A 23,596-nucleotide genomic window follows, 5' to 3' on the forward strand; every position below is an offset into this window, starting at 1 on the left:
GAGAAAATTCTTCGAGGAGACTGAAGGGGTCCTCTGATGGGGGCGGGAAGGTTCAGGGCCAGGACCACCCAATTTGGAGCCAGGAGGGACCCAACAGATTAGAGACCTGGGTAAAGCAGCGGGGCAGGCCTGTAATTACCCTACAAGAGCAGAGAAAACACCAACCATAGGATACTGGAGGAAGGGCTGCAGCGAGGCTCCCGGGCCTCTCCCAATCCTAACCATGACCAGAGGAGAGAGCCTAGCCCTTTTAGGGGTCTCCTTGTGACCCTCCAGGTTTACCGACGTTCTCCGGACGGATTTTATTTGAGGTGGGTTTGGGAAGCAACTTAGACTTGAAGCTGCTGCCAAGGTCTCAGAGCCAGAGCTCCCAGGCTCCAGGGTGGGATGGGGGCTACCAGCCCTGCTCCCCCTACTGCCCCCAGTCCTAGCGGCGGGTGAGTCACCAGAGCGCTCCCTACATAGTCCTCTCGCGCGGCGGCGCGTACCAACGCGCGGCCGCAGGGGGATGCAGCTCGACGGCGGGGGTCTTCCTAGAGCGGTGGTCGTCCCTCAGCGGCCGCCGCAGGACAGGAGTCCGGAGGCTCGAGGCCCAGGCTCCAGGGCGGGGGCGGGGCGGGCGGGTCAGGCGCGCAGTGGCTGGGTCCCGGACGCTGCGGGGGCGGCCCTCCCTGCGTCCCACTTGGTACGCGCCAGCAGTGAGGCCAGGCCCAGCCCGGGCGGTACAATAGGGTTGGGCCGCGGCCGGGTCTGGGCCGGCGCCGGGAAGGGAGGAGGATCGCGGCCGGAGCCGACAGACCCTGGGCGGCTGGCAGACTCTGAGACTCGCAGGCCAGCAGCCGAAACATCCTCTATCTTTCGCGGAGCTTCCCGGCCTCCGAGTCGTTGTCCGCTGGGCCAGGCCGGGCGTGATGCGCCGCGGGACCCCTGGCCTGGCCGCTGGCCGCCGCCGCCACTGAGACCCCAAGATCCCCCTGTGACGCCGCAGCCATGGAGAGCGGCCCACATGCCGAGCCGGGTGCTGGAGCACCCCCAGGTATGCCGGGAGCCATGCAGAGGCGAGATGGGAGGAGGTCAAGGGGTCTCCAGGAGGCCGAGGATAAAGCTGGCACACTGGGCGGGGACCCTCCCCCGCCGTGCCCTCTGACCACTTGAAGTTTAAAAATAAAGGTTGCGGCGGCGGCGGCGGCTCGGGGCCACCGACGCATCTTCTGACAGCTGCCCCTTCCCCCAATTTGGGCGCCGGGGCGCACTGGGCGGCGGGATCCGCGGGGATCCGGAGTTGTCGGGTGACCCTTCCGCTCCAGCCCCGTGCCACCTCGACTTCCCCGCCCCCATCCCCCTTCCTATTCACGCAAGCCCTGAAGATCCTCTTCTACTGAGCCAGGGAGTCTGTCCTCCTTCCTATCCCCGGTGACCACGTGTGACCCCAGCCTGAATGTGTGTGTTAGGGGTACAGATTCTTAGGCCTGGAGCCCTGCATACCGAAGCCTAGGCCCTAGCACCCTCCACGCCCAGGCCGGGGCTCAGACCTCGCCCCCACTCCATCCCTCCAGCTGCCGCGCAAAGGGCCTGTTGCTGCTGTGGGCCGGCTAAGAGGGGAGGGGAGGGGAGGAGAGGGGGAGGTCTCTTGCCGCCGCTGCCAAGTAACCCGGCGGATAAAGGCGAGGGGGAGGGGGAGGCGGCATTGTTTGGGGCTAGGGCGGGAGCTGGGGAGTGGGCCGCTTCCCCAGCAGCCAGGCCTACTCCGGAGCCCACCCAGCCCGATTTGGGGAGGAAGGGGACAGAAGTAAATCTGCTTACCCCGCCCGCCCTCCTTTCCAGGCTCTCTGGGCCTGAGTCTTCCCCTGGAGAATGAAGTGAAGGCTCAAGGCCGGCACTCCGGGGACCTGCCACATCATTCCTCAGCTTGAGGCTTTGGATGCCTACCCCCTTACACACACACACACACACACACACGCACGCACACGCACACTCATATTCTACCCCCCCTCTCCCCACCAACCACCAGCGCCCAGGACTTCTGCAAATCCTATTCGGATCTGGGAGCAGCTGATGAGGGGGTGGGGACAGATTTCTGGTTGGGCCTGGTGTTGGAGGGAGGGATTTCTCTTTTTTTTTTCTTCCTGGAAGGGGAGGGAAGAAGGTGATAACTGAGGACCCAAGTTCTTTTCCCACTGACTCAGGGGGAGGTGGCCCCATCCCCACACCTCCATAGAGTCCTACAGCCTAATCCCCATCACCTCCCTGGCCCCTGGGGCGTGGACCCAGGATGAAACAGTGTCTGTGGGTGTGGAGAGCCCAGGACAAGGTGGAGCCACTTGGCTGTGGGTGGGCTCCTCCCCATGCCAGTGTGGATGCTTGGAGGGGACAGTGTGGGTGTGGGAGTTGGAGGACGCAGAGGGGAGGCTATTAGACTGGTGTGGTTTGGGAGGTTTGTAGGCTGTGCTGGAACAAGGGCGCTTGGGTCTGTCTTGGCTCTGCTGAACCTGAGGGAACACCCAGGGAGGCCCAGCCTAAGTCCATTCCATCTAGTTATTGGCCTTTTGTACCTGAGGGTCACTGGTGTGTACAGGACCTGAATGGAGGTGGTGACTGGGCCATAGATGATGGCCTGAGTGGCTCACTACTTTATAATTAGGGCACTTGAGTGGGATGTCTGGACTGAGTATGAGGCATGGGTGGGATGCTTGGCTGTACTGGGGAGCCTGTATATAGAGTTCTAGTTGGGAAGACTGTTCTATACACTGGGATTTAGATGGAGTTACATGAGAACCTGGATCATAATGGTGCCTGGTCCTTATATAGAAATCGAAGGTGACAGAGGTCCCCTCTGAGCCAAAGTCTTCCTAGGAATAAAGGTCCTGGCCACTGTATGTGCCCTGTGAGAATTTGAGGCATAGCTCTGAGACTGAGTGCGCATGACATGATCCCTGTCCTCTTTGCGTTCCTTTTGCACACTGAGCATTAACAAACGGTAGCATGGAGTAGAAGACAAGTGTGGCACTTGCCTTTGGGTCAGAAAACCAGGATGGAAATCTCAGTAAGCCATTTACTGGCTACTGGACGGAAGCAAGTGACTTACCTCCTCCAGACACAATTCAGGCCCCTGAAAAATGGAGGCAGTGTTATCCATCTTGGTGGTTAATGTGAGGGTTAGAGATGAGGTACCTGAAGGATCCTGACAGACACCCTCAGTTAGTGTTATTACCATTATTATAGCTATGATCATTGGAACTGGTGCCGGCAGGAAAACACCAAATACAACTGGGAGAGGCGAGGGCAGGAATTGAGAGTCAGTTTGCTTAAGAATGTAGGCTTTGGAATCAGAGTTTAAGTCTCTGTTTCATAAGGTATTACTGTGTAACCTCAGGTAAGTTACTTAAGCTAAGTCTTAAGTTTTCCCATTTATAAAATGAGAATAATGCTAGAAATTATCTTATAGAGACATTGGGGGTCATTAAATTAGATGAACACATAAAACAGACTGGGCCCTGGCATGTAGTTAGTGCTCAATAAACAGTAGCTATTTGTCTTTTGTCATTACTATTTTATTCTTTTTAAATTTTTTATTTATCTTATTTTCATGTTGTTTCTCATTTTATTTGTCATTATTATTTTTAATTCCTTTAGAGGCCTGAGGAGGAGGTGTGATTAATTAGGAGATAAATGTGGGACAGAGAGCAAGGAGAATGGGAGTTCTAGACAGATATAAGCCAGGGTAAGGTGAGGCAGTGGGAGTAGGACAGAGACGCAGGAGATGGGCATAGCCAGCCATTCAGCACACCCGTCCTGATGAGCACCAGGTGCCAGCTTGGTGTTGGTTGTGCAGAGGGCAGAGAAGTGAATCTGACAAGAGTCCCTACCCTGGGGGAGCTGCTGGCCCAGTGGGGGAGGTAGATTTGTTCATTGCAGCAAAACCCAGGTGTAATGGTGACAGAGTGAACAGAGGGTTCTGCTCGAGGAAGGCTTCACAGAGGAGGCGGCGTTTGAGGTGGACCTGAAAGGATGAGTACAAGTTGGTGAGACTGGCACAATGGTCCAAGTCTCTGCATACAACAACCAGCCTGCTGGCACCTCCCACTCACAGCTTCCTCCCTCCTTAGGCTGGTGGGCCCAGTAATGAGGTCTCTAATGAGCCCCTAATGTGCAGTCATGTGCATGCCAACAAGGAGGAAGGGGCACCAAGCCAGTTCACCCCACACACACACACACACCTTTCCTTTAGGATGGGCCTCAGCTGTTGGTGGGGCAGGGCTAAGGGAGGGGGAAAGGAGCTGAAAGCAGGGCCCAGACTAGAAGTGGTGGCACCTGAGGGAGCTCAGGGCAGATCTCAGGTTTGACCTAGGCTGCAAGTTAGGCCGCAAGCAGCTGGGAGCCATGTCCTTGGGTCCCTGCTGGGCCGTGGGGCCAGTGAGGGAGCCAAGGAGCCAGGCCCAGATAATGCAGCTTTGTTGGCAGTGGCAGCTCTGCCTGGCACCCTGGGGCACAGTCTTCAGTGTCTCCTCCATCACCTCTCAGCTGCAGCTCTGTCCTGAGGGGAGCAAAGAGCATGGTAGGGAGTAGAGGGCATGGTATCACTGCCCCGATCAGTGCTCCTCACCACTTCTAAGAACAGATGTGGGCCAGGAATAGACTCCTTGGTGAACCAACTTATTTCCCACTCCTATTTATTAAGGGCCTTCTCTGTGCCAGGCACAATGCTCAGCGTGTCACATGCATTGTCTCATTTGATCCTCAAAACAATAGCTTAAGTAGGGACTAGTATTATCCCCATTTTACAGATGAGGCTCTGAGAGGCAAAGTCACTTGCCTAAAGTCACACAGCTAGGAACTGGCAGGAGCAGGATTTGAACCCAGGGCCATCTAACTCTAAAGCCTGTGCACCAAATTTCTATGCTGAATTGTCATGACCAAGTCAGCTGTTGACAGAGTCTGGCCCACTTCCCTTGCAGGACTGGTCTTCTGTGGGCATCTTGGTCTTGGGCATCCCAGGATTTTTTTTTCTCAGGCTGGCTCTGAGCAAGTCAGACCAGAAAGAGGCCCTGGACCCAGGCAGTGGTGACAGTCCAGCCAATGGGTCGTCCTCAGGCCTTGGCCAGAGGCTGGGCCTCTGCCCTTAGCATGTATGCCTCAGCATGGACAGCTCTGTGGGGGCTGAGGGAAGGTTGTGGTGGGGCCTGGGCTGCGCGATGGGGTCATTTCCTGCCGCCTAAAATAACAGGAAGTGGGTACTCCTGATTGGAGGCTGGGAACAATGGCCGCCAACACGGCCAGAGAGCTCCTTCAGATCTGCAATCTCAGTTGGGTTCCCGGCTTTATCACTCACAGAAGCCCTAGTGCCCTGCTGTCAAGACCCAGTGCCCTAAGTTCTGAGGACTGCTGGAGCAGACTGCCCCTCTCCTAGTTCACTCCCTCTCACAGCTGGTTCAGCTGGGAGTGATGCTGCCCCCTAAGGGCCCCCTCTGTCCCAACCCCACAATCAGGCGTTCCCCCAGGGTTTGTCCTTCCTGCCTACCCCCCATTCTCCTAGCAGATCTCTCCAGGAGAGGACCCCAGGGGGCTGCCCCCTTTGGGTAGCAGAGTGAAGGTACAAACTGACAAATTGGTTTCTTGTCCAAACCCCAGCTTTGCTACTCACCAGCTATGTGACTTAAGCAAGCATCTTAATCTCTCTGAATATATTTTCTCATTTGTAAAATGGGGTAATAATCTCTACCTCCTAGGATTGTGGTGAAGATGAACTGGACTGATGTGTTTAAAGTGTTTAGTTGTGAGTGACGCACATTAGCTGTTGCTGCTGTTCACTGGACTTTCCCTGGGCCCAGGTAGAGGAGCACCCAGGGGGGCAAGGCAAAAGTGACCTGGATGAGACTATAAATATGCTGGGGACATTGTGTCTCTGAGTGCTGTGTGTGCTCTGAGGCACACAGACAGGATGCCTGGCTCTGTGTGTGTGTGTGTGTGTGTGTGTGTGTCTATCTAAGTATATGTATGTATGTGTGTCTCTGTATAGAGCTCCCAATCCCAGCAAGTCTGTTTCCTGTGTGTGAGAGAGGAATGTATCTCATCTCTCGCCATTGTGAGGGCTCTGTCCACACTGGATGTTTCTCTCTCTCTGTGGTGTGTACTCTGTCTCCCTGTGTGTCTTTGTCCCTTTGTCTGCCTCAGTCTTCATTTGTCTGGTCCAGCGCCACCACGTAAAGGCCTTCTGTGACAGCCAGGAGGTCTCCGGCAGGAGGTGCTGATTTCTGTCCCATTTCCTCTCTCTGCCTCATGCTTCTGCCTCTCCGTGCTCCCCACGCAGGAGTGCTGTCTGTGCTCTCCCTCCTCTCCAGCCAGCTCTCCCTAGGCAATCCCTTGCTCTGCCCCCTGCAGGAGGACCACTCTTCCCCACCCTGGCCCAGGTACCTCACTTCCTCCTCCTGGTGGCCAGCCTGGACAGGAGCCTGCCTTCCCTGCATTCCTATACTCTGAGCTCAGTGCCTGCAGGCCCCACCTGCACCCTTCACCATCATGAGGGAAACCTCCCTGCGGGAACCACCAAATCACTTCCTTCTTCAGGAAACCGGCAGGAGCTTTGGGGAGGGGTGAAGTGATGTCTGCCAGAAACTGTGTGACATAAGGGTTTTGTCATCAGACAGCCTTGGATTCAGATCCTACCTCTGACATTGACATGAGCAATTTGCTTAACCTGTCTGAGTAAGTTTTCTCACCTGTGAAACAGGGGCCATTCAAAGTACTTTCCCTTTAGGACTGTCATATGAATTAAATGAGATGAGGAAAAGTGCTTCAATAAATTAGTTTGCTTCCCTTCCTGGGCTTAGGAGCTGGCAGGGCACACACAGGGCTCTGATATGATCAAGACATTTAGGATTAGAGAGGCGAGGCTTTGGAGCAGCTTGGGGTTTGACTATGTTCTGGGTAGGTAGCTTTCCACAACCCATCCATCCATCTATCCAGGTGTTCACTAAACAGACATAGAACTCCTACTCTGTGCTGGGCAGGTACAGAGGTTGCAAAAAGGATTAAAACCCAGTCTCTTCTCTCCAGGAGCTCTCACACTGGCAGGGAGGCAAATAGAAAAGCCAGACTGAGTTATCAGTGTTGGGGAATATTTGACCCAGCAGCAGTTGCTGGAGTGGGAGGAGAGAGGGATGAGAGGAAAGGACTGCCAGCACCCAGAGGGTGGAGAAGGGCAGTAATGTGACAGGCCCTCCGAGGGACTTGGCCTGGATCTTTCTGCAGAGCCAGGCAGGTACACTCCCTCTTGAAGCTCTTGAGAAGCTAGGACTTACTGACCCTACCACCAATTCCTGCACCTTTGCCTTGCTAATACTCTTGTGCCAAGAAATAAATACAAACTATCTGTCTCTTATCCAGTTCTTAACAAATACTTCTGGTAGATATCAATGTAGCAAAATAAAACTAAGTGGCTAAAACCTCACAATTTAACACAAACCAAAAATAAAATGATCACATTCGACGATTGAAAATGGGAATAATCAGAAATTGGTTTAACCATATCACATAGATAACTAACCAAGGAATTCATTTGGCTTAATAAAATTTGTTCCAGATAACACTGTCCCAATGACATTTTGTCAGGGTTGGCATAATTCTGAGGAAAATATCTGTATTCCAGGTCAATAGTCCGCCAGGTCAAAAAAAAGAGTTCCAAGTGTCTGTTTTGTCCCTCGAGAAGCCTTTCTTGTTGAGCTGCTGGAGTAAACACTCATTATTATTTTTATTAACTTCTACCTTAGTCTAGGAAGCTGCCCAAACTCAACTGAGATAGAGTTGTTTTGCTTCCCTTTAAGTGCTTATCCCTTTGCAATAAATTGCCACATGGATTCACTCTTTGTTAGAGTAAAATTCTCTTTCTCTAGGCACCTGCTTTAGGCGAGGGTGGCTTCCTAGTACAGCACTTTATTCTCATTCAACAGCGCTTTGTGATTGACTGTCTCCGCGTACCTGGCAGTGTGGTAGCTGCTGGTGAGGCAGCAGCTAGCAAAGCAGACATGGCCAAGCCCTTGTAGGGCTTCCTCACAGTCTAGCCGGAGGCTGACAATTACAAAACAACAAACACACACACACACACACACACGTTAATTTAAACTTGTAATAGTCAAGTGCTCCAGAGAGGCCAGGGAAGGCTTCCCCGAGGAAATGGTGACTGAGCTAGGACATGAAGGGTAAATGGGACTTATCGAAGAAAAGAGGCGAACGAGCCTGTGCAAAGGCCTTGTGGCTGGAGGGAGCTTGGATGGTTATCAGAATTAGAAGGTCAGTGTGGCTGGCATGCAGAGAACAAGCAGGAAACATGGAGGAGAGGAGAGTCGAGAGGTGGGGAGTGGGGTGGGGATAGTGACTTCAGACTAGGCCAGACTTGAGCTTGTGTTCAAGAATTGTGTCTTTATCTTCAGAGCAATGGGAAGCCACTGAGAGGTTTCAAGGGGAGAAGAGTACGATGCTCAAATTTGCATTTGGAAACAATGACTCTGGTGCTCCTTGGAGAGCAGAGTGAGAATGGGTGTGGGGAGAGAGCTAGGAGGACTTCGCAATCATCCAGGTAAGAGAGATGCTGATGATGTCTGCTAGGGTGGAGTTCATTGGTTTACTCATTCAACAGATGGTTGTGGAGCACCTGTGTGCCAGCCTCTGCGGGCCTTCGAGACAGAAGAGCTAACAAAATAGCCCAAAATGTGTTCCCTCATGGAGATTATCTTCTGCCAACGGGAAAGAGTGTTAAAATGGTGTTAATGCTTGTGGAGAAAAATAGAGTGGGAAAGAAGAAAATACAGATAGAAAGGGGAGGGAGAGTTCAAATGCAGTTTGTAATTTTCAATAGGGGGTCAGGGAAGGCATCTTTGAGAAGTGACATTCGCGTAAAGACCTGAAGTTGGCGAGGGAGTGAGGCATGCAGAGTCTGGGGGCCGAGAATTCTCAGCAGAGGGAACCGTGAGTGCAAAGCCCTAAGGCAGAAATGTGCCTGGCACATTTAAAGAACAGTGGCTGGAACAGACTGAGCAGGGGTGAAGAGGAGGGGTAGATGAGGCCCCAGAGGTAATGGACTTGAGAGGTTGGATCCAGAAGGGCCTTGGAGGAGGCAATTGTGATGCCTTTGATTTTTCCTCCCCCAGAGATGGGGCATCTTTGGAGGATTTTGTCAGAGGAGTGACTTGATCTGATTTATTTTTAAACAGAATCATGTGCTTCTGTGTTGAGAAAAGACTAAAAGGCAACAAAGAATGGCAGTAAGGGTCTTTTATAAGGGCTAGTAGTGGCTGAATCAAGATATTAGAAGTGGAAATAGTGCAAGTGCTTGGGTTCAGAATATATTTTATACATTGAGCCAAAAAGATTTACGGAGAGATTAGATATGGGGTGTGAGATAAGAGTCTAAAATGATTCCAAGGGTTTTGGCCTGAGAAAGTGGAAGGACAGGGTTGTCATTGACTGAGATGGAGAAAATGGGGGGGGGGGGGCATCATTTTTGGGAGAGAAGATCGGGAACTCAGTTTTGGATGTGTTAAATTTGGGGTTTCTGTAAGACTTCCAGGAGTATCAAGTAGGGAGTTGTATGAGCAAAACTGGAACTCAAGGGAGAGGTCTGGACTGGAGACACAAATTTGGTTGTCATCAGCAGAGTGATGGTATTTAAAGCCATGAGTCTGGATGAGATCACCGAGGAAATGCATGTAGACAGCAAAGAGGTGAGGTCCTCCACTGAGCCCTGGGGCACTCGGGTGCTGAGCGGTTAGCAAGTTAAGAGGGATCAGCAAAGAAGACTGAAAACGTAGAAGGAAAACCAGGAAAGCATGTGGGCTTCAAAGCAAAGCAAAGAAAGTATTCAAGGAGCACCAAAGGATCAACTACCGTGTTTTTCCAAAAATAAGACCGGGTCTTATATTAATTTTTGCTCCAAAAGACGCATTAGGGCTTTTGTGTTCAGGGGATGTCATCCTGAAAAATCATGCTAGGACTTATTTTCCAGTTAGGTCTTATTTTCAGGGGAACACGGTATGTCAAATGTGGCTGATAGGTGAACAAAACAAGGACTGAGAAATGGCTGCTGGGTTTGGCAAAATGGAAGTCATTGGTGACCTTGAGAAGAGCAGAGTCATGAAGCAATGGGGGTGAAGGCCTGACCCACATGGGTTTTTGTGGCAGAGATGGGGAGAAGTGGACAGATTCTTTTGGGCAGGTGCCTGAGATAACGTACCTACTCACCATTGGTCTCAACAACTTGGTGAGGAAACTGAGGCTCAGACAGGTTCAGGGCTGGCCCAACGACCCACCGCAGAGCTGGGATTCTCCACTCAGGCCTGTCAGACTCTGAAGCCAAAGTCCTTTCCACGCCCCTGCCTCGGATGCCCAGGCACAGGTCCTTCCAGGCATCACTCCCCTCCCTCCTCCCACACAGCTCATCAGGACATTCACTATTCTGCCTGGTGGGTGTGATTTGCCTAGGTCTAGACAAATACCCGCCTACCAGTTTTCCTTACAACACCTGCAGCACGCACAGGTGCAAGGGGAATAGCAATAAACAGGCTTCACCCTTAGCTTTCACGCTTAGGACTTACACATCTAGGCCTTTTGGCCCCAGACAGTCCTGGGTTGTAATGCTGCCATGTACTAGTTCTGTGACCCTGGCAAATCACTCAGTGGAATAAGCTGTGATTGTCTCATCTGTATAATGGGGATAAGAATCTCTACTTCTCAAAGTTCATATAAGGATGCGGGATGAGGATACGAAAGGTCTAGCTCAGCTCCTGGTACATAGTAAGCACTCACTGAATAGTTGCCACTACAGTAAGCCCTCACTTAATGTCATTGATAGTTTCTGTGACTTTTAAGCGAAACAACATACAGTGAAACCAATTTTACCACAGGCTAATTGATATAAACAAGAGTTAAGTTCCTACAGGATCTCATCAACATTATAACGAAATGACGTTATTCAAGGATCTGCTGTAGTTTTATTGCCGATTGGACTTGGAAAGGAGTTTGCAGGTGGCCGGGAAATAGACCAGCAGTGAGCAGGCAGCCTTCTGGAACTGGTATGGAGAGAGCTGGATGCACTGGCATGGAGCCTAGGTGCTGGAGGAATTGGAGGGGCCTTTGGGGAGACAGGGCCTCAGCTGAGGCTCTTGCCTGGAGCCCAAGAAGCTGGAAGGGAAGAAATGAGGGGAAAACAGGGTGAGCCTCAGATAATTGCGTTGCATAACATGTTACCTCATACTGACTTAAACAGAGGCAGCAGAGTGTGATGAGTAAGAGCATGGGCTCTGGTGACAGATGCTGGGTTCGAGTCCAACCTCTGTCACTGACCAGCTGAGTGACCTCAAATTACTTTACTTAATCTCTTTTTGCTTTACTTTCTTCATCTGTATGAAAGAGGTATTTATAGTGCCTCCTTCATAAGTACTGTCAATGAGAATTAAAACTAATATGTGTAAAATGCTTTGGACGTTGGAAGCTATCTGGAAATATGTAACTGTTAATGGTTTTGTTATCACTAACGCTCATCACAATACTGTGAGGTAGGTACTATCTGCATTTTATTGAAGAAGAGTTGTGGCACAGAGAGGGTCTGTAACTAGCCCAAGGTCACACAGTTGGTGGGGAAGCCAGAATTCACATTCAAATAGTCTGCCTTCAGAGCCCCTCCTCAACCACCGGACATCTGACTCCCTGAAAAAGGTGCTCAGTCCAAAGATCACTCCTTGGGGGTGTCCTGTCCCTGCATACACATTGTCACCCACAGGGATGGGGAGTTTGCCATCTCCTGAGAGGCCCAGAGCAGAGGGCCCAGTATGGTGGAGGCACCAAGAGCAAAACCATGCTTCCCTGGATTCACCTTCCCATGGACCCTGGTCCTGCTCCCTAAGCCCAGATCAGTGCCTGTGTATGTCCCCACTGGTCCCCTTAGTGCCCAGAGGGCAGTAGCAGATGGCACCAGGGCTCAACATGCAGAGGCTTCTCTTTGGCAGCTTCATAAGACCCACAGGGAAAGGGAGGGGTGTGTTGTTTCCCGGCACATAAATTGTGCCTGGCACTTTACTGACATCTCTATTAGCCTGAGATCATTGCCCCCCCCCTTTTACAGATATGAAAACTGAGGTTTAGCATAGTTGACTGACTTGCTTAAGGTTATAGGCTGGGGTAGGGCAGGCCTTTCCCATCTTGGAATGGTGACATCAGAATTGGTGACATCTGACTGACACCGAGGCCTGTCTTCAAACTGCCCCATAGTGTACATGTGCTCTCAGGTATGCATACACACATACATACCAAATCATGTGGCTTTCTTACTTGGCTCTTCGGTATCTTTTACAAGGACTCTGAAACACTAGTGTAAAAGAAGAAATCTGAGCGTGGTTGGGAAAGTAAAACAGAGATTACAAAATGGACATAGCTGGTTGTCCACGCCATTGGGAATCCTAATTGTGCCCATGCTTATGTCCTTCCTCTTGGGCAGTCCCATGTTCCCAGCACTGGCGCCCTCTGAGCACCAGACTTAGGGTTGGGCACTGGGACCCTGAGGGAAAGCAGGAAGGTGAGGGAGGCAGACGTAGAAGCCAATCATTAGCATTTGGTGCACCATAAGTACTACAAACTTTTTCTATGTTCCCTATATATCCTGTTCCCTTCTGCCCCTTTGCAAACTCTCTTCTCTTCACCAGAGCCCTCTCCTCCTGGCTTTGCCAACTGTAGCTCATCCTTTAGATCTCGGCTTGGTTACTTCTTCAGGGAGCCCCCAAATGTAGGTTAACCATTTCTGCTGTGTTACCCCCAGACGTAGTACTTATTCTATACTGTAATTGCCTAGCTGTTTGTCTGCCCTGCTAGAGGGTGGGACCATGGCTATTTTCTCACCATTATGTCATTAGTGTCTGTCTGGAACAGGGCCTGGCACAAAGAAGGAGCTCAATGAACACGTTATGTGAATGAATGAATGTCAGTTGGACAAGGGAGAGAGCTATGTGTTGAACTGATGGTGCAGGTGTACTGTCTAACTCTCCTCTCGTGTTGGTCTTCCAGCTGTGGCAGCCAGGACCCCCCCAGAGCCAAGACCTTCTCCAGAAGGTGACCCCTGCCCGCCACCACCACCACAACCAACATCAGCCCTGGTCCCTGACACTCCCCCGGACACCCCTCCTGCCATGAAGAATGCCACTAGCTCTAAGCAGCTCCCACTGGAACCAGAGAGCCTCTCAGGGCCGGTCGGGCCTAGACCAGCCTCCCAGCATGAAGAGTCCCCTTTCACAGAAGCAAAGATCAGGGGACCCACCCCACCAGCCACAGGCCCACGGGATTCCAGGCCTACTCGAAGGAGCAGCCAGCCATCTCCAACAGCAATGCCAGCCTCGGATAGCCCTTCCACCAAGCAAGGTGTGTGTGATTTCCCCAGTCCTGGGCCAAGACCCTTTGGTTCCGGGTCTCAGCCCTGGGTGATGCCACCGGAGGGAATCCCTTTGCCCTGGCGGAGATGGGTTAAGGGATGGGTGAAGCCTGAGGGGAAGGCACTGAGGCTGACTCTCCTTTGGAGGAGCCACTTGACCTAAGTCTATTCTTGTTTCCTCTACAAAGATGTGAAGAAGGCAGGAGAGAGACACAAGCTGGCAAAGGAGCGGCGAGAAGAGCGGGCCAAGTACCTGGGTGAGTGTTTAGGAAGCGTCATGATCTTCACCATCATGATCTTCACCATCATCATCATCACCCTATTAATGACATAACACTTCTAGAACACGTAGTTATGTGCACTGTGCTAAGTGTAGTATACACGTTATCCCCATTAATCCTTTCAACCCATTCTGAGGATGAGGAAACAAGCTCAGAGAGATGAAGTTGTTTGCCTGAGCCACACAGCTCATGGAGCACCTGGCTACCTGAGGTTCAGACCCAGAAGCTCGTGCTCTTAAGCGCAACACATGAAAATCTGTCCAGCAGGCCCCAGAGTCAGACAGGGATCTGGCACCAAAGAACTCATCTTTCCTTCAGTGCCGAGTGACCATGCGGCTAGTGGGGGACAAACAGGCCTCCTGTTCTGAGGCCTTAACCCCTCTTCAGGAAGCCCTTTAATTTGAGGTGGGAGTCTGACAGCGGAGGCACCTCCCCGACAAGCAGTCAGGAGAAAGGCCCACCCAGGGCTGGGGTAACAGGGAAGGCCCACCCCATACAGCCCCCCTCACACCCTCTGGGACGCCTTTCCCACAGCGGCCAAGAAGGCAGTGTGGCTGGAGAAGGAGGAGAAAGCCAAGGCACTGCGGGAGAAGCAGCTCCAGGAGCGCCGTCGGCGGCTGGAGGAGCAGCGGCTCAAAGCCGAGCAGCGCCGAGCGGCCCTGGAGGAACGGCAGCGGCAGAAGCTCGAGAAAAACAAGGTATGTTGGTGCTGACTTCTGACTGCATAAGCATGGATCTGCGTATGTACCTGTGTGTGTGCACGTCTCTACTGGCTCAGTATGTACACACATCTGTGTTCACATCTCTGAGTCACCTCTGTCTACATGGTCTTATCTACGTTCTCATCTCCAGCTGGGACCCTGTGGGTACTATATCTGGGCGTCTGTGTAACTGCAGACATATCTGGGTCAGTACATGCTGGCTGGGCACCTGTAACTGTGCGCTGTTAGTACAAGTATTTGTATGTGTGCCTGTGTGTGTGTGTGTGTGTGTGTGTATGTGTGTGTTTGTATGCAGAGATGAGTCTGTGTGAGTGTGCTGAGTTCCATGACGTGAGAAGAGCCCTGGCTTGAGCACCAATGAGGAAATGAAGGAAAAGGTGGTCTGGCTCTTCCCCACGGTGACCTCAGGCTAAAAGGAACACATAGCCTCAAGGTCAGGACCCTCAGTGCCAGGGGGACATGGTCCTACCTGGGAGCCGCAGGCAGGGAAAATCCCACCCCATTCTCTGAGAAATAGCTCATACACCCAGGAAATGACTCAAGTACAGTGAAAAGCTCTCCAGGAACAAGTTGAAAGGGATTTATTGCAAATGGTCCTTAATCATAGCAAGGATTTGGTAACCTTGGTTATCTACAGTGAATCAGGGAAAACTTCTGCGGGTGGGGGCATTGTCACAAGTGAAAGAGGGGCCTTTCTCCCAGGTATGATAAATGATTCTGAGCCCAGATTCCCCTTCTCCCTCCCTCCCCCCATCTCCACCAGGAGCGCTATGAAGCAGCCATCCAGCGGTCAGTGAAGAAGACGTGGGCCGAAATCCGGCAGCAGCGCTGGTCCTGGGCAGGGGCCCTGCACCACAGCTCCCCGGGACATAAGACCAGTGAGTGGGCTGCAGGGGCTGGTGGGTGGGTGGGTGAGGCTGGGAGCTGAGGAGTGGGGGAAGGGAGAAGCATCAGTGCAAGGATTGACAGCTCCCTGCAGGAGGTATGCCTTGCTTCCTGTGACTTGTGTCTTCTGGAATGGTCTGTAAACCAAATTGTCCCTTCCCAAGGACTTCCACTATTAAGTCAGAGATGGATTCTGTTCATGTGATTTGCTCGTCAAACCTGTCATTTTATGTTTAGCCTTCTTTGCTCCTATCAATTACTACTAGTTGATGATACATAAAAGAGGACCTTAATGCCCTTTAGACATGGGATATTTAAAGAAAACTATCACCCCCTTATGTACCTGCCTTGGAAAGTAGATTTTTGTCTCTGAGTTTTCTTCATGTAGGGCCATCATGGATTTTGGTCTGATTCTTTGCTGGCATGTATGTACCACTGTGTTTGGATATCTTTATGTAATAGCAAGGATTAGTATTTCTAGCTGTGTATCTTTTTGGTGTATGTGCTCATGGATCTGGCTGTTGTGTGTCTTAACCTGTGTTTGCCTTGGTGTGCTTGTGGCCTTGTGGACCTCCGTGAGGGTTCCCAAGTCAGACAGAATTGGGTTAGGATCCCAGCTCTGGCACTTGTGGTGTGACCTCTAATCTCTCGATGTTTCTCACTTTCTTCATCTGTAAAATGGGGATAACACTACTACTTGCCTCCGAGGTTGTAGGTAGATGTTTGGGAGGATCAAGTGAGGTAACATGTGTGTGGTGCCCAGCACAATGCCTGGTACATGGTAAGCATCCAACAAATGTTACAAATACCATGATGAAGTGGCTTCGATGTGTTCGTGCCTGTGTGCATCTGGGTCTGACACATTATCTGTTATTGTTCGTGTTTCTCTATCTGTGCATGTCTGCACACACATGCATGCAAAAGTACCTATCACTCTATATGCCTGTGCCTGCATGTCTTTGTGTGTCCGTGTGAATATGTGGATTTGTGCGAAGGACTGTGACTATGGGTTCTTCTGTTTAGGAACGTCTCTGCATTTGTCCCAGTAAGTGGGAGTTGTAGCCATAGCACCTTGGCTGGGCAGTGTCAGCAAGTGCCAACATTGGGTGGTTATGGGAGAGGGGTTGCAGCGCCCAGCCCTAGGGAATGGCTTCCTGGCCAAGAAGGCTGTAGTTTCTCTAGTTTTACTCCATCTCCTTCCTCTGTTCCTTCTCCGTCGGCTCCCCCAATCCAGGTTGTCCCTGGTTACCTCCCCACCCCTCCTCCCAGAGCCAAGTCTGCCTCCTCCTCCCCTTCCTAGCCTGCCCACTCCTCCCTCTCCCACCCTACCCACAGAGCATCCTGCATGGAAGGCCTCAGTGCCCCCCCTGGCTCCTTCTGGCCCGGCCCTAATGCCGTGTCTTTTCCCCTCCAGGTGGGAGCAGGTGCTCAGTGTCGGCAGTAAACCTGCCCAAACACGTGGACTCTATAATCAACAAGCGGCTCTCAAAGTCCTCTGCTACGCTCTGGAACTCCCCCAGTAGAAGTAAGAGAAGGCCCAGCCCTGCTCTTTCCAGAGCCCCTTGTAGCCCCCACCAAGTCTCCTCCAGAGCTCAGCAAGAACCCCAGGTCCCTGGAGCCCTTACGTAGTCCAGGTCTCCAGTCCCACTCTACCCCACCCCAGGCTCTACACCCCTAGGGGGAGCCGGCATTTGGGTCTGAACTCTGAGGACAGAGATATGCCCTGCAGGGGAGAGAACAGAGACAAAGGGCAGAGAGCAGGCAGAGAGAGCCTGGCGAGGGCCTCAAAAGCCAGTGGGGGTGGAAATGGGCAGGCAGCCTCATCTCCAACCACAGCCAGCTGGCGTAGGCCAGCCTTAGGCAGGTGGCCTTGCCCCCAAGTACCAGACTGGCCTGGGTGCTGTGTGTGTGGAGGGGGCCCCTTATTCTGGCTCCACCCTGGAGGGCCCATGCAATCCTGCCCTCTCTGCCTTCAGAGCCCCAGCCATGGCCTTGGCTGGCTCCAGAGTTGTGGCCAACCAGGGTGGCATGGCCCTTGTGTTCCCACCATGCCCTGATGCTCTCATGTGAAGGGGCCATGGTAGGAGTTATTTATAAGTTTCTCCAGCTTTTATTTGGTTGCTTTGTTGCCTAGCAACCAAATCAGCTGCTATACTAACCCCACCTGACTGAGGCTTAAAAATAACGCAGCAGCTGAGGGGACAGGCAGAGCACTGTGGCCCAGGGCAGCCAGACTGCCTAGCAGCCTCTCCCTGGCATGGGATGCCTAAAAGTTGGGACTCTCCTGAGTCAGGAGCACAAGGACCCTCACCGTCCCAAATCCATGGGGTCACGCCTTCCCAGGCCAGCTCTCTAATAGCAGGAGGAGCAGGGCCATACAGTGGGACACGAGAGGGTGCAGTTGGTCTTCCACCAACCATGGGTGGCTCCTTCCTATACTCACAGTTCAGAGCCTTCTCACTTGGGGCCGTGGTAGGAGGGGACCCTCAAGTTACTGCAGGATGTTGTTGCCCTGGGAAATATGTCTTGTTGCTTGGGTCTGCAGTGAGGATCAGACCCCCAGAGCACACAAGTGTGGCCGTGGGGGGGTTGGGGGAGAGCACCCTGGGGGAGACGCCTTGGGTTTGGCATGGGGATTGTACCTGGCCATCCGTCTTTGCCTCTGCCTATCTCCTGCGGCACCCTGCGGTGATTTGCTCTTCCTGGCCTTCTCCCCTAGATCGCAGCTTGCAGCTGAGCGCGTGGGAGAGCAGCATCGTGGACCGTCTCATGACGCCCACCCTCTCCTTCCTGGCACGGAGTCGCAGTGCGGTCACACTGCCCCGCAATGGCCGGGACCAGGGTAGGGGCGTTGGCCCTGGGAGAGCCCCCACAAGGGGCCGGGCAGGGGCCAGCCTCGCATGTGGGCCACACCCCGACCGCACTCATCCCTCCGCAGCCGTGCCGGTGTGCCCGCGCTCGGCCTCCGCCAGCCCTCTTACACCGCCATGCAGCGCCCCCCGCAGCAGCGTGCACCGCTGTGCCCCCTCCGGGGATCGCGGGGAGCGCCGCAAGCCCAGCGCTGTGGGCAGCCCCGCCCCCGTCCGCCGCCAGCCCGAGGCCTCACTGGTAAGTGGCCAAGCAGGTGTGGACAGGGAGCTCGGCCCGGGAACACGGACTCCCCTGAACTCTGCTCCCTGCTTCCCCACTCTATGTCCCCTTCCTCACCAGGTGCAGAAAAAGGAGAAGAAGGACAAGGAGCGGGAAAATGAGAAGGAGAAGAGTGCCCTGGCCCGGGAGCGCAGCCTCAAGAAACGTCAGTCGCTGCCCGCCTCTCCGCGCCAGCGCCTCTCTACTGGCGGAGCCTTTGAGCTCAGGTGGATGTGGCCTGCATGTCACCAGGCCATTCATTCATTCACAAATATCTGTGGGGCACCTACCTCTAGAATGAAAACATGAGGGCAGATTTTTTAAATGTTTTTTATTGTTTTGATCACTGAAATACCCTAGCACCTAGAACAGTGCCTGGCATCTGATAAGCACTCAGCCAATACCTGTAGAATGAAGGAACGGAACTGCCAGATACTGGGCTGGATGCTGAGGACATTTTGATGAGCCAAATCAGGCCTTATTCTTGCTCTTATTAATCTTACTAGCTATTGGGGAGACAGACATTAATCAAAGGATCACAAATGAATATATAATTACAAACTGAGATATATGCTCTAAAAGGAAATACTATGGTTCTGTGAGAAGATATAAGGTGGGGGGGTGCAGTTCTCCACAGACCTAGTCTTTGGGGGGAGGGGGGACAGATCCCTGAGGAAATAACAAGCCCAGCGTGTGTGTATGTGTGTGTGGACACTCTGTGCCCTCCAAGCCTAACTCTTCCCTTTTCTCTCAGTCCCAAATCCAAGGCCCGGCCATCCTCTCCCTCTACATCCTGGCATAGGCCTGCCTCTCCCTGCCCCAGCCCAGCGCCCAGCCATGCTCTGCCCCCAAAACCACCATCCCCCCGAGGCACCACTGCATCACCCAAGGGGCGGGTTCGGAGGAAGGATGAGGCAAAGGAGAGCCCCGGTGTGACAGGACCCGAGGACAAGAACCAGAGCAAGGGCAAGGCCAGTGACGAGAAGGAGCCCACAGCCCCAGCCTCACCAGCACCTTCACCTGTGCCCTCACCCACCCCAGCCCAGCCCCAGAAGGAGCAGCCCACAGCCGAGATCCCTGCAGGTGGGCATGGAGAGAGGAGACTGAGAGGTGGGCAGGGTGAGAGAAGCCAGCTTTGCCTGTGTGGGGTAGGTGGTCAACAGTGTGGGCCTAGAGATGCCTGGGGACTGGGTGTTGGGAGACAGGAAGCAGAGGCTCCTGCCCTCAGCTGGTGGAGGCCCAGAACACAGGCCAGAGAGGAGGACCTCACCATTCTAAGCTGAAGGCAGAAGTTGGGTGGGTGGGTCACCCTGAGGTCCAAGAAGCACAGGGCATGCGGGGGTGCTGGAGGTGCCTGAGCTGGTATGTGCTTACTTCTGGGCCTGGATCCCACTCCAGATACTGCTGTCCTGACTTCACCCCCAGCCCCTGCTCCCCCAGCGACCCCTAGCAAACCTATGGCGGGCACCACAGACCGAGAAGAGGCTACTCGGCTCCTGGCTGAGAAGCGGCGCCAGGCCCGGGAACAGCGGGAGCGTGAGGAACAGGAGCGAAAGCTACAGGCAGAAAGAGACAAGTGAGTGCCCCCTCAGTCCCTGAGAGTGTGGGACGGGGCCCATGTGGGAGCTGCTGAAGAAGTACAGGACTGAGCCCGAGTTTCCCATCTCCCAGGAGAATGCGAGAGGAACAGCTGGCGCGGGAGGCTGAGGCCCGGGCAGAGAGGGAGGCAGAGGCCCGGAGGCGGGAGGAGCAGGAGGCTCGAGAGAAGGCACAGGCGGAGCAGGAGGAGCAGGAGCGGCTGCAGAAGCAGGTGCCCGGGCAGGGAGGGGTGGTCTGGGCTGGTTGGGCACCGGGGCCTCCTGCTGGCGGGCCAAGGGTCGGCCCAGAGGGAAGGCTGGAGTTCAGCTGCTTAAAGGTCTCTGGGCTCTTTGGCAGAAAGAGGAAGCCGAAGCTCGGTCCCGAGAAGAAGCGGAACGCCAGCGTCTGGAGCGGGAGAAGCACTTCCAGCGGGAGGAGCAGGAGCGGCAAGAGCGCAAAAAGGTAGCAGAGCAGGAGGGGGGGCTTCTGTGGGCAGGATGCAGGTGGGTAGGGCCATCTTTTGGGGTAGGTCCCTGCTTTAGTTAATGGCACTAGCAGGGCTCGGGAGTGGGCCCTGCGTGGTCTTGTAAAGGGTAGGACAAGGAGGAGGTGGGGTGCATTCTGGTTCCTGGCCTGGAAGGAACTGGTGCGCGCTGGAAGGGCCCTAAGACTCCAGGACCAGGGTGGAAGGTTTAGGATTAGGGTAGGGCTTGAGCCTAACTGATGTGGGGTCTCCAAACAGCGTCTGGAGGAGATCATGAAGAGGACTCGGAAGTCAGAAGCTGCTGAAAGAAAGGTCAGGACTCCCCAAAGGGCAGTGTTGGGAGATGGGGCCGGGTGAGGAAAGGCGGCTGGGGGAAGGAGGCTGTGGCAGGCTGCTCAGGGCCTGGCTGGGGGAGGGAAGAATTCAGCACCTCAGTTGGGTGGGACCAGATATCCCTTGAGTATAACTGCTCTTCCTTCTCAAAGCAGAAGCTGGACAGAAAGGAGGCAAACACCAACAATTCCAGCCCAGGTAAAGGCCCTGTTCCCCTCATCTCCATCCCTTTTACCACCCCATCCTCATACTTCCTCTTCTCACCAGCCAGCAACTGATAGCCATTCCTTCCTGGTAACAGACCCTGTCAAAACCGAAGAGTCTCGGCCCTCAGTGCTGCAGAAGGAGGCTGTGCAGAAAGAGGAGCTGGCCCCCCAGGAGCCTCAGTGGAGGTACCAGCTCCCAATCCCAGGGGCCCTGAGCCAGCAGGCAGAGGCAGACTGGAGATGTGGGGTGCCTGGGCTGTCCTGGGATTGAGGTGCCTAAGTGTTGGTCCCTGTATCCACAGCCTGCCAAGCAAGGAATCACCTGGGTCCCTGGTGAATGGCCTGCAGCCTCTCCCAGCACACCAGGAGAATGGCTTCTCCCCCAAGGGACCCTCTGGGGACAAGAGTCTGGGCCGAACGCCAGAGGCACTTCTGCCCTTCGCAGAGGCAGAAGCCTTCCTCAAGAAAGCTGTGGTGCAGCCCCCGCAGGTCACAGGTAAGGATCCTTGACTCCTGGACCCTTAGCCTTCCGACCCCCAGCAGCCTTCCCAGGCCTTCCCAGGACTCTCCAGCCCTGCCCTCTCTTCTAGCTCTACCAGAGGCCCTCTCACACTCCACCCTGAAACCCCCATCTCTCCACCTCAGCTGGCTGGGCTTGGAGGCATGGTTTGCCTGACTGTTTCCCTTCCCACTTTTTCCCCAGAAGTCCTTTAAGGGGTTGCCTTGGATCCAGGCACAGCTATGAGGGCTCCTTGCATCATCTGCCAGGATGTCTGGAAAAGAAAGAGACAGAACAAAGCCGGAAGTGGCCTGGGCCCCTGGGGGTGGGTCCTCTGTTATTTTTAATCTGCACCTTATAGACTGTTCTCTTTGGCTGGAGCCAGACCCTGCTCCTCAATGCATTCGTGTGCTCACACGCGCAGACACCCCCTCCCCCAATACACACACATACACTCACAGCCTCTCTGGTCTCCTCCCTTGAGGAAGGGCCGCCTGTAGTATTTGCCTTGGTTTGGTGGGGTACAGTGGATGTGAATACTGTAAATAGCTTGTGCTCAGACTCCTCTGCGTGGAGGGGGTGGGTGCAGGAGGTAGACCCTCCCAAGACTCCCAGGGGAGATCTTCCTCTCTATTTAACTGTAACTGAGGGGGAACCCAGGTCTGGGGATGGGGGCACCTTGGGCCACAGGATGCTGGTTGCTTTAGGGGTACCCATGCCCCTTGCCCTTGCCTGGAATCAGTGTTACTGCATCTGATCAAACTTCTCCAGAAATAAAATGAGAATAATTCTGCCAGTCCTGTCTATCCCTGGGGCTGGCGGTGGGGGTGGGAGCAGTTGACCTCCCGAATTTTAAGAACTTTAGGAGACAGGGTCTGGGGCTATCTACCCCAGCCTAGCACTAGTCCTAGACCTCCTGCCTGTAGTCTTCCAGTTTAACCATGAATTCACTCACTTATTCATTCAACAAATATGGTTGCACCTACTCTGTACCAAGCAGTGGGTTACATGCTGGGAATTCAGTAGTAGGAAAAGATGCAGCCTCTGTTCTCAGGGAGTTTAGAGCCTAGCAGGTGAGTGTCATAGACACTGAGTTGCCAACTCAACATCCATTCCCATTGCCCCTTCCTCATTCCAAACAGAATCCTGATTTTGTTCAGGTGGCCATCTTCCTCCTGGATCCCACCCTGTGCTTGATTGGAGATGGATCCTACCCTTGGGTGAATCATGATTGTAATGAGCCAAAAATGGTGGTCCCAAAGCCCTCATGTGTGATTGGTTTAAGTATGGGTACATGACACAATTCCAGCTAGCAGATATGAAGAAAAGACTCTTGGGCTTCTAGGAGAGACTTCCTCCCTTTTGAAAAACATACCTTGTGGTAGCCAGCCTTGAAGTTGACCTCCCATTGTCCCCCGTTTCCTGGTGTTCACACTCTGTGTAGTCCCTTCCGTGTTGCAGCGGGGTTGGGCTGCTGACTGACAGAATACAGCAGAAGTAATGGTGGGTCATGTCCAAGATTCCATCATAAAAGACACTGCAGCTTCTGTCCTGGCTGCTCTCACTCTTGGACAAGTCCTTCTGGAGGAAGGCAGTAACTACATCACCGATAGCCTTATGGAGAGGCCCTATCGAGGGACTCAAGCCTCCTGCCAACAACCACATGAATAAGCTTGGAAGCAGATTCTCCAGCCCCAGTTAAGCCTTCAGATGACTCCGGCCCTGATAACCTCATGAGAGACCCTCTGCTAGAACCAACCAGCTAAACCACACCTGGGTTTCTAACGCTCGGAAACTGTGAGATAATAAATGTTGTTTTAAACTGCTAAGTTTTGTGATAATTTGTTACACAGCAAGAGTAAACTAAGACACATAACGACAAAACCCTGCTTGTGTGATACAGGGTTCAACTATGCTGAATTACTCCATCCATCCTGCTAACCGACCTGAGAACAATATCAAAGGTGGCAGAGCAGCAAGAAGGGGAGAACCTAGATCCTCGAGAACTTCACTGAAATAACCAACCCCAAAAGCAGTCCTACCACTAGACAACTTTCCTTTCTTGTTTAAG

General features: G+C 53.3%; 2 protein-coding genes across 9 annotated transcripts in view; one reads left to right on the plus strand and one right to left on the minus strand.

The window, feature by feature from the left end:
• Positions 1-2,217, minus strand: part of TRAPPC3 (trafficking protein particle complex subunit 3) — a 15,022-nt gene extending 12,805 nt beyond the window's left edge. The window contains exon 1 of the mRNA XM_074334400.2: positions 1,804-2,217. Within this exon, the coding sequence (XP_074190501.2) occupies positions 1,804-2,202 (399 nt within the window). The 5' untranslated portion in view covers positions 2,203-2,217. The remainder of the gene's footprint in view (positions 1-1,803) is intronic.
• On the plus strand, positions 713-23,354 carry MAP7D1 (MAP7 domain containing 1). Of its 8 annotated transcripts, none has more exons than XM_019726529.3 (18): positions 736-1,036; positions 13,048-13,398; positions 13,597-13,665; positions 14,224-14,387; positions 15,175-15,289; positions 16,711-16,821; positions 18,016-18,138; positions 18,235-18,404; positions 18,507-18,652; positions 19,180-19,508; positions 19,824-20,001; positions 20,097-20,235; positions 20,361-20,465; positions 20,746-20,799; positions 20,976-21,018; positions 21,122-21,212; positions 21,329-21,522; positions 21,730-23,354. In XM_019726529.3, the coding sequence occupies exons 1-18, from the start codon at positions 991-993 to the stop codon at positions 21,738-21,740; spliced, it is 2,439 nt and encodes an 812-aa protein (XP_019582088.2). In that variant the 5' UTR covers positions 736-990; the 3' UTR covers positions 21,741-23,354. The 8 variants fall into 8 exon arrangements, with proteins under 8 accessions (XP_074190499.2, XP_074190500.2, XP_019582088.2 ...); XM_074334396.2 differs by having other exon boundaries at positions 19,851-20,001; XM_074334398.2 differs by lacking the exon at positions 16,711-16,821 and having other exon boundaries at positions 713-1,036.
• Positions 23,355-23,596: the final 242 nt, after the last annotated feature.

Source organism: Rhinolophus sinicus, chromosome 14, assembly GCF_057876585.1.
Source record: "Rhinolophus sinicus isolate RSI-liver-muscle chromosome 14, RSI-T2T, whole genome shotgun sequence".
Taxonomy (NCBI): Eukaryota; Metazoa; Chordata; class Mammalia; order Chiroptera; family Rhinolophidae; genus Rhinolophus; species Rhinolophus sinicus.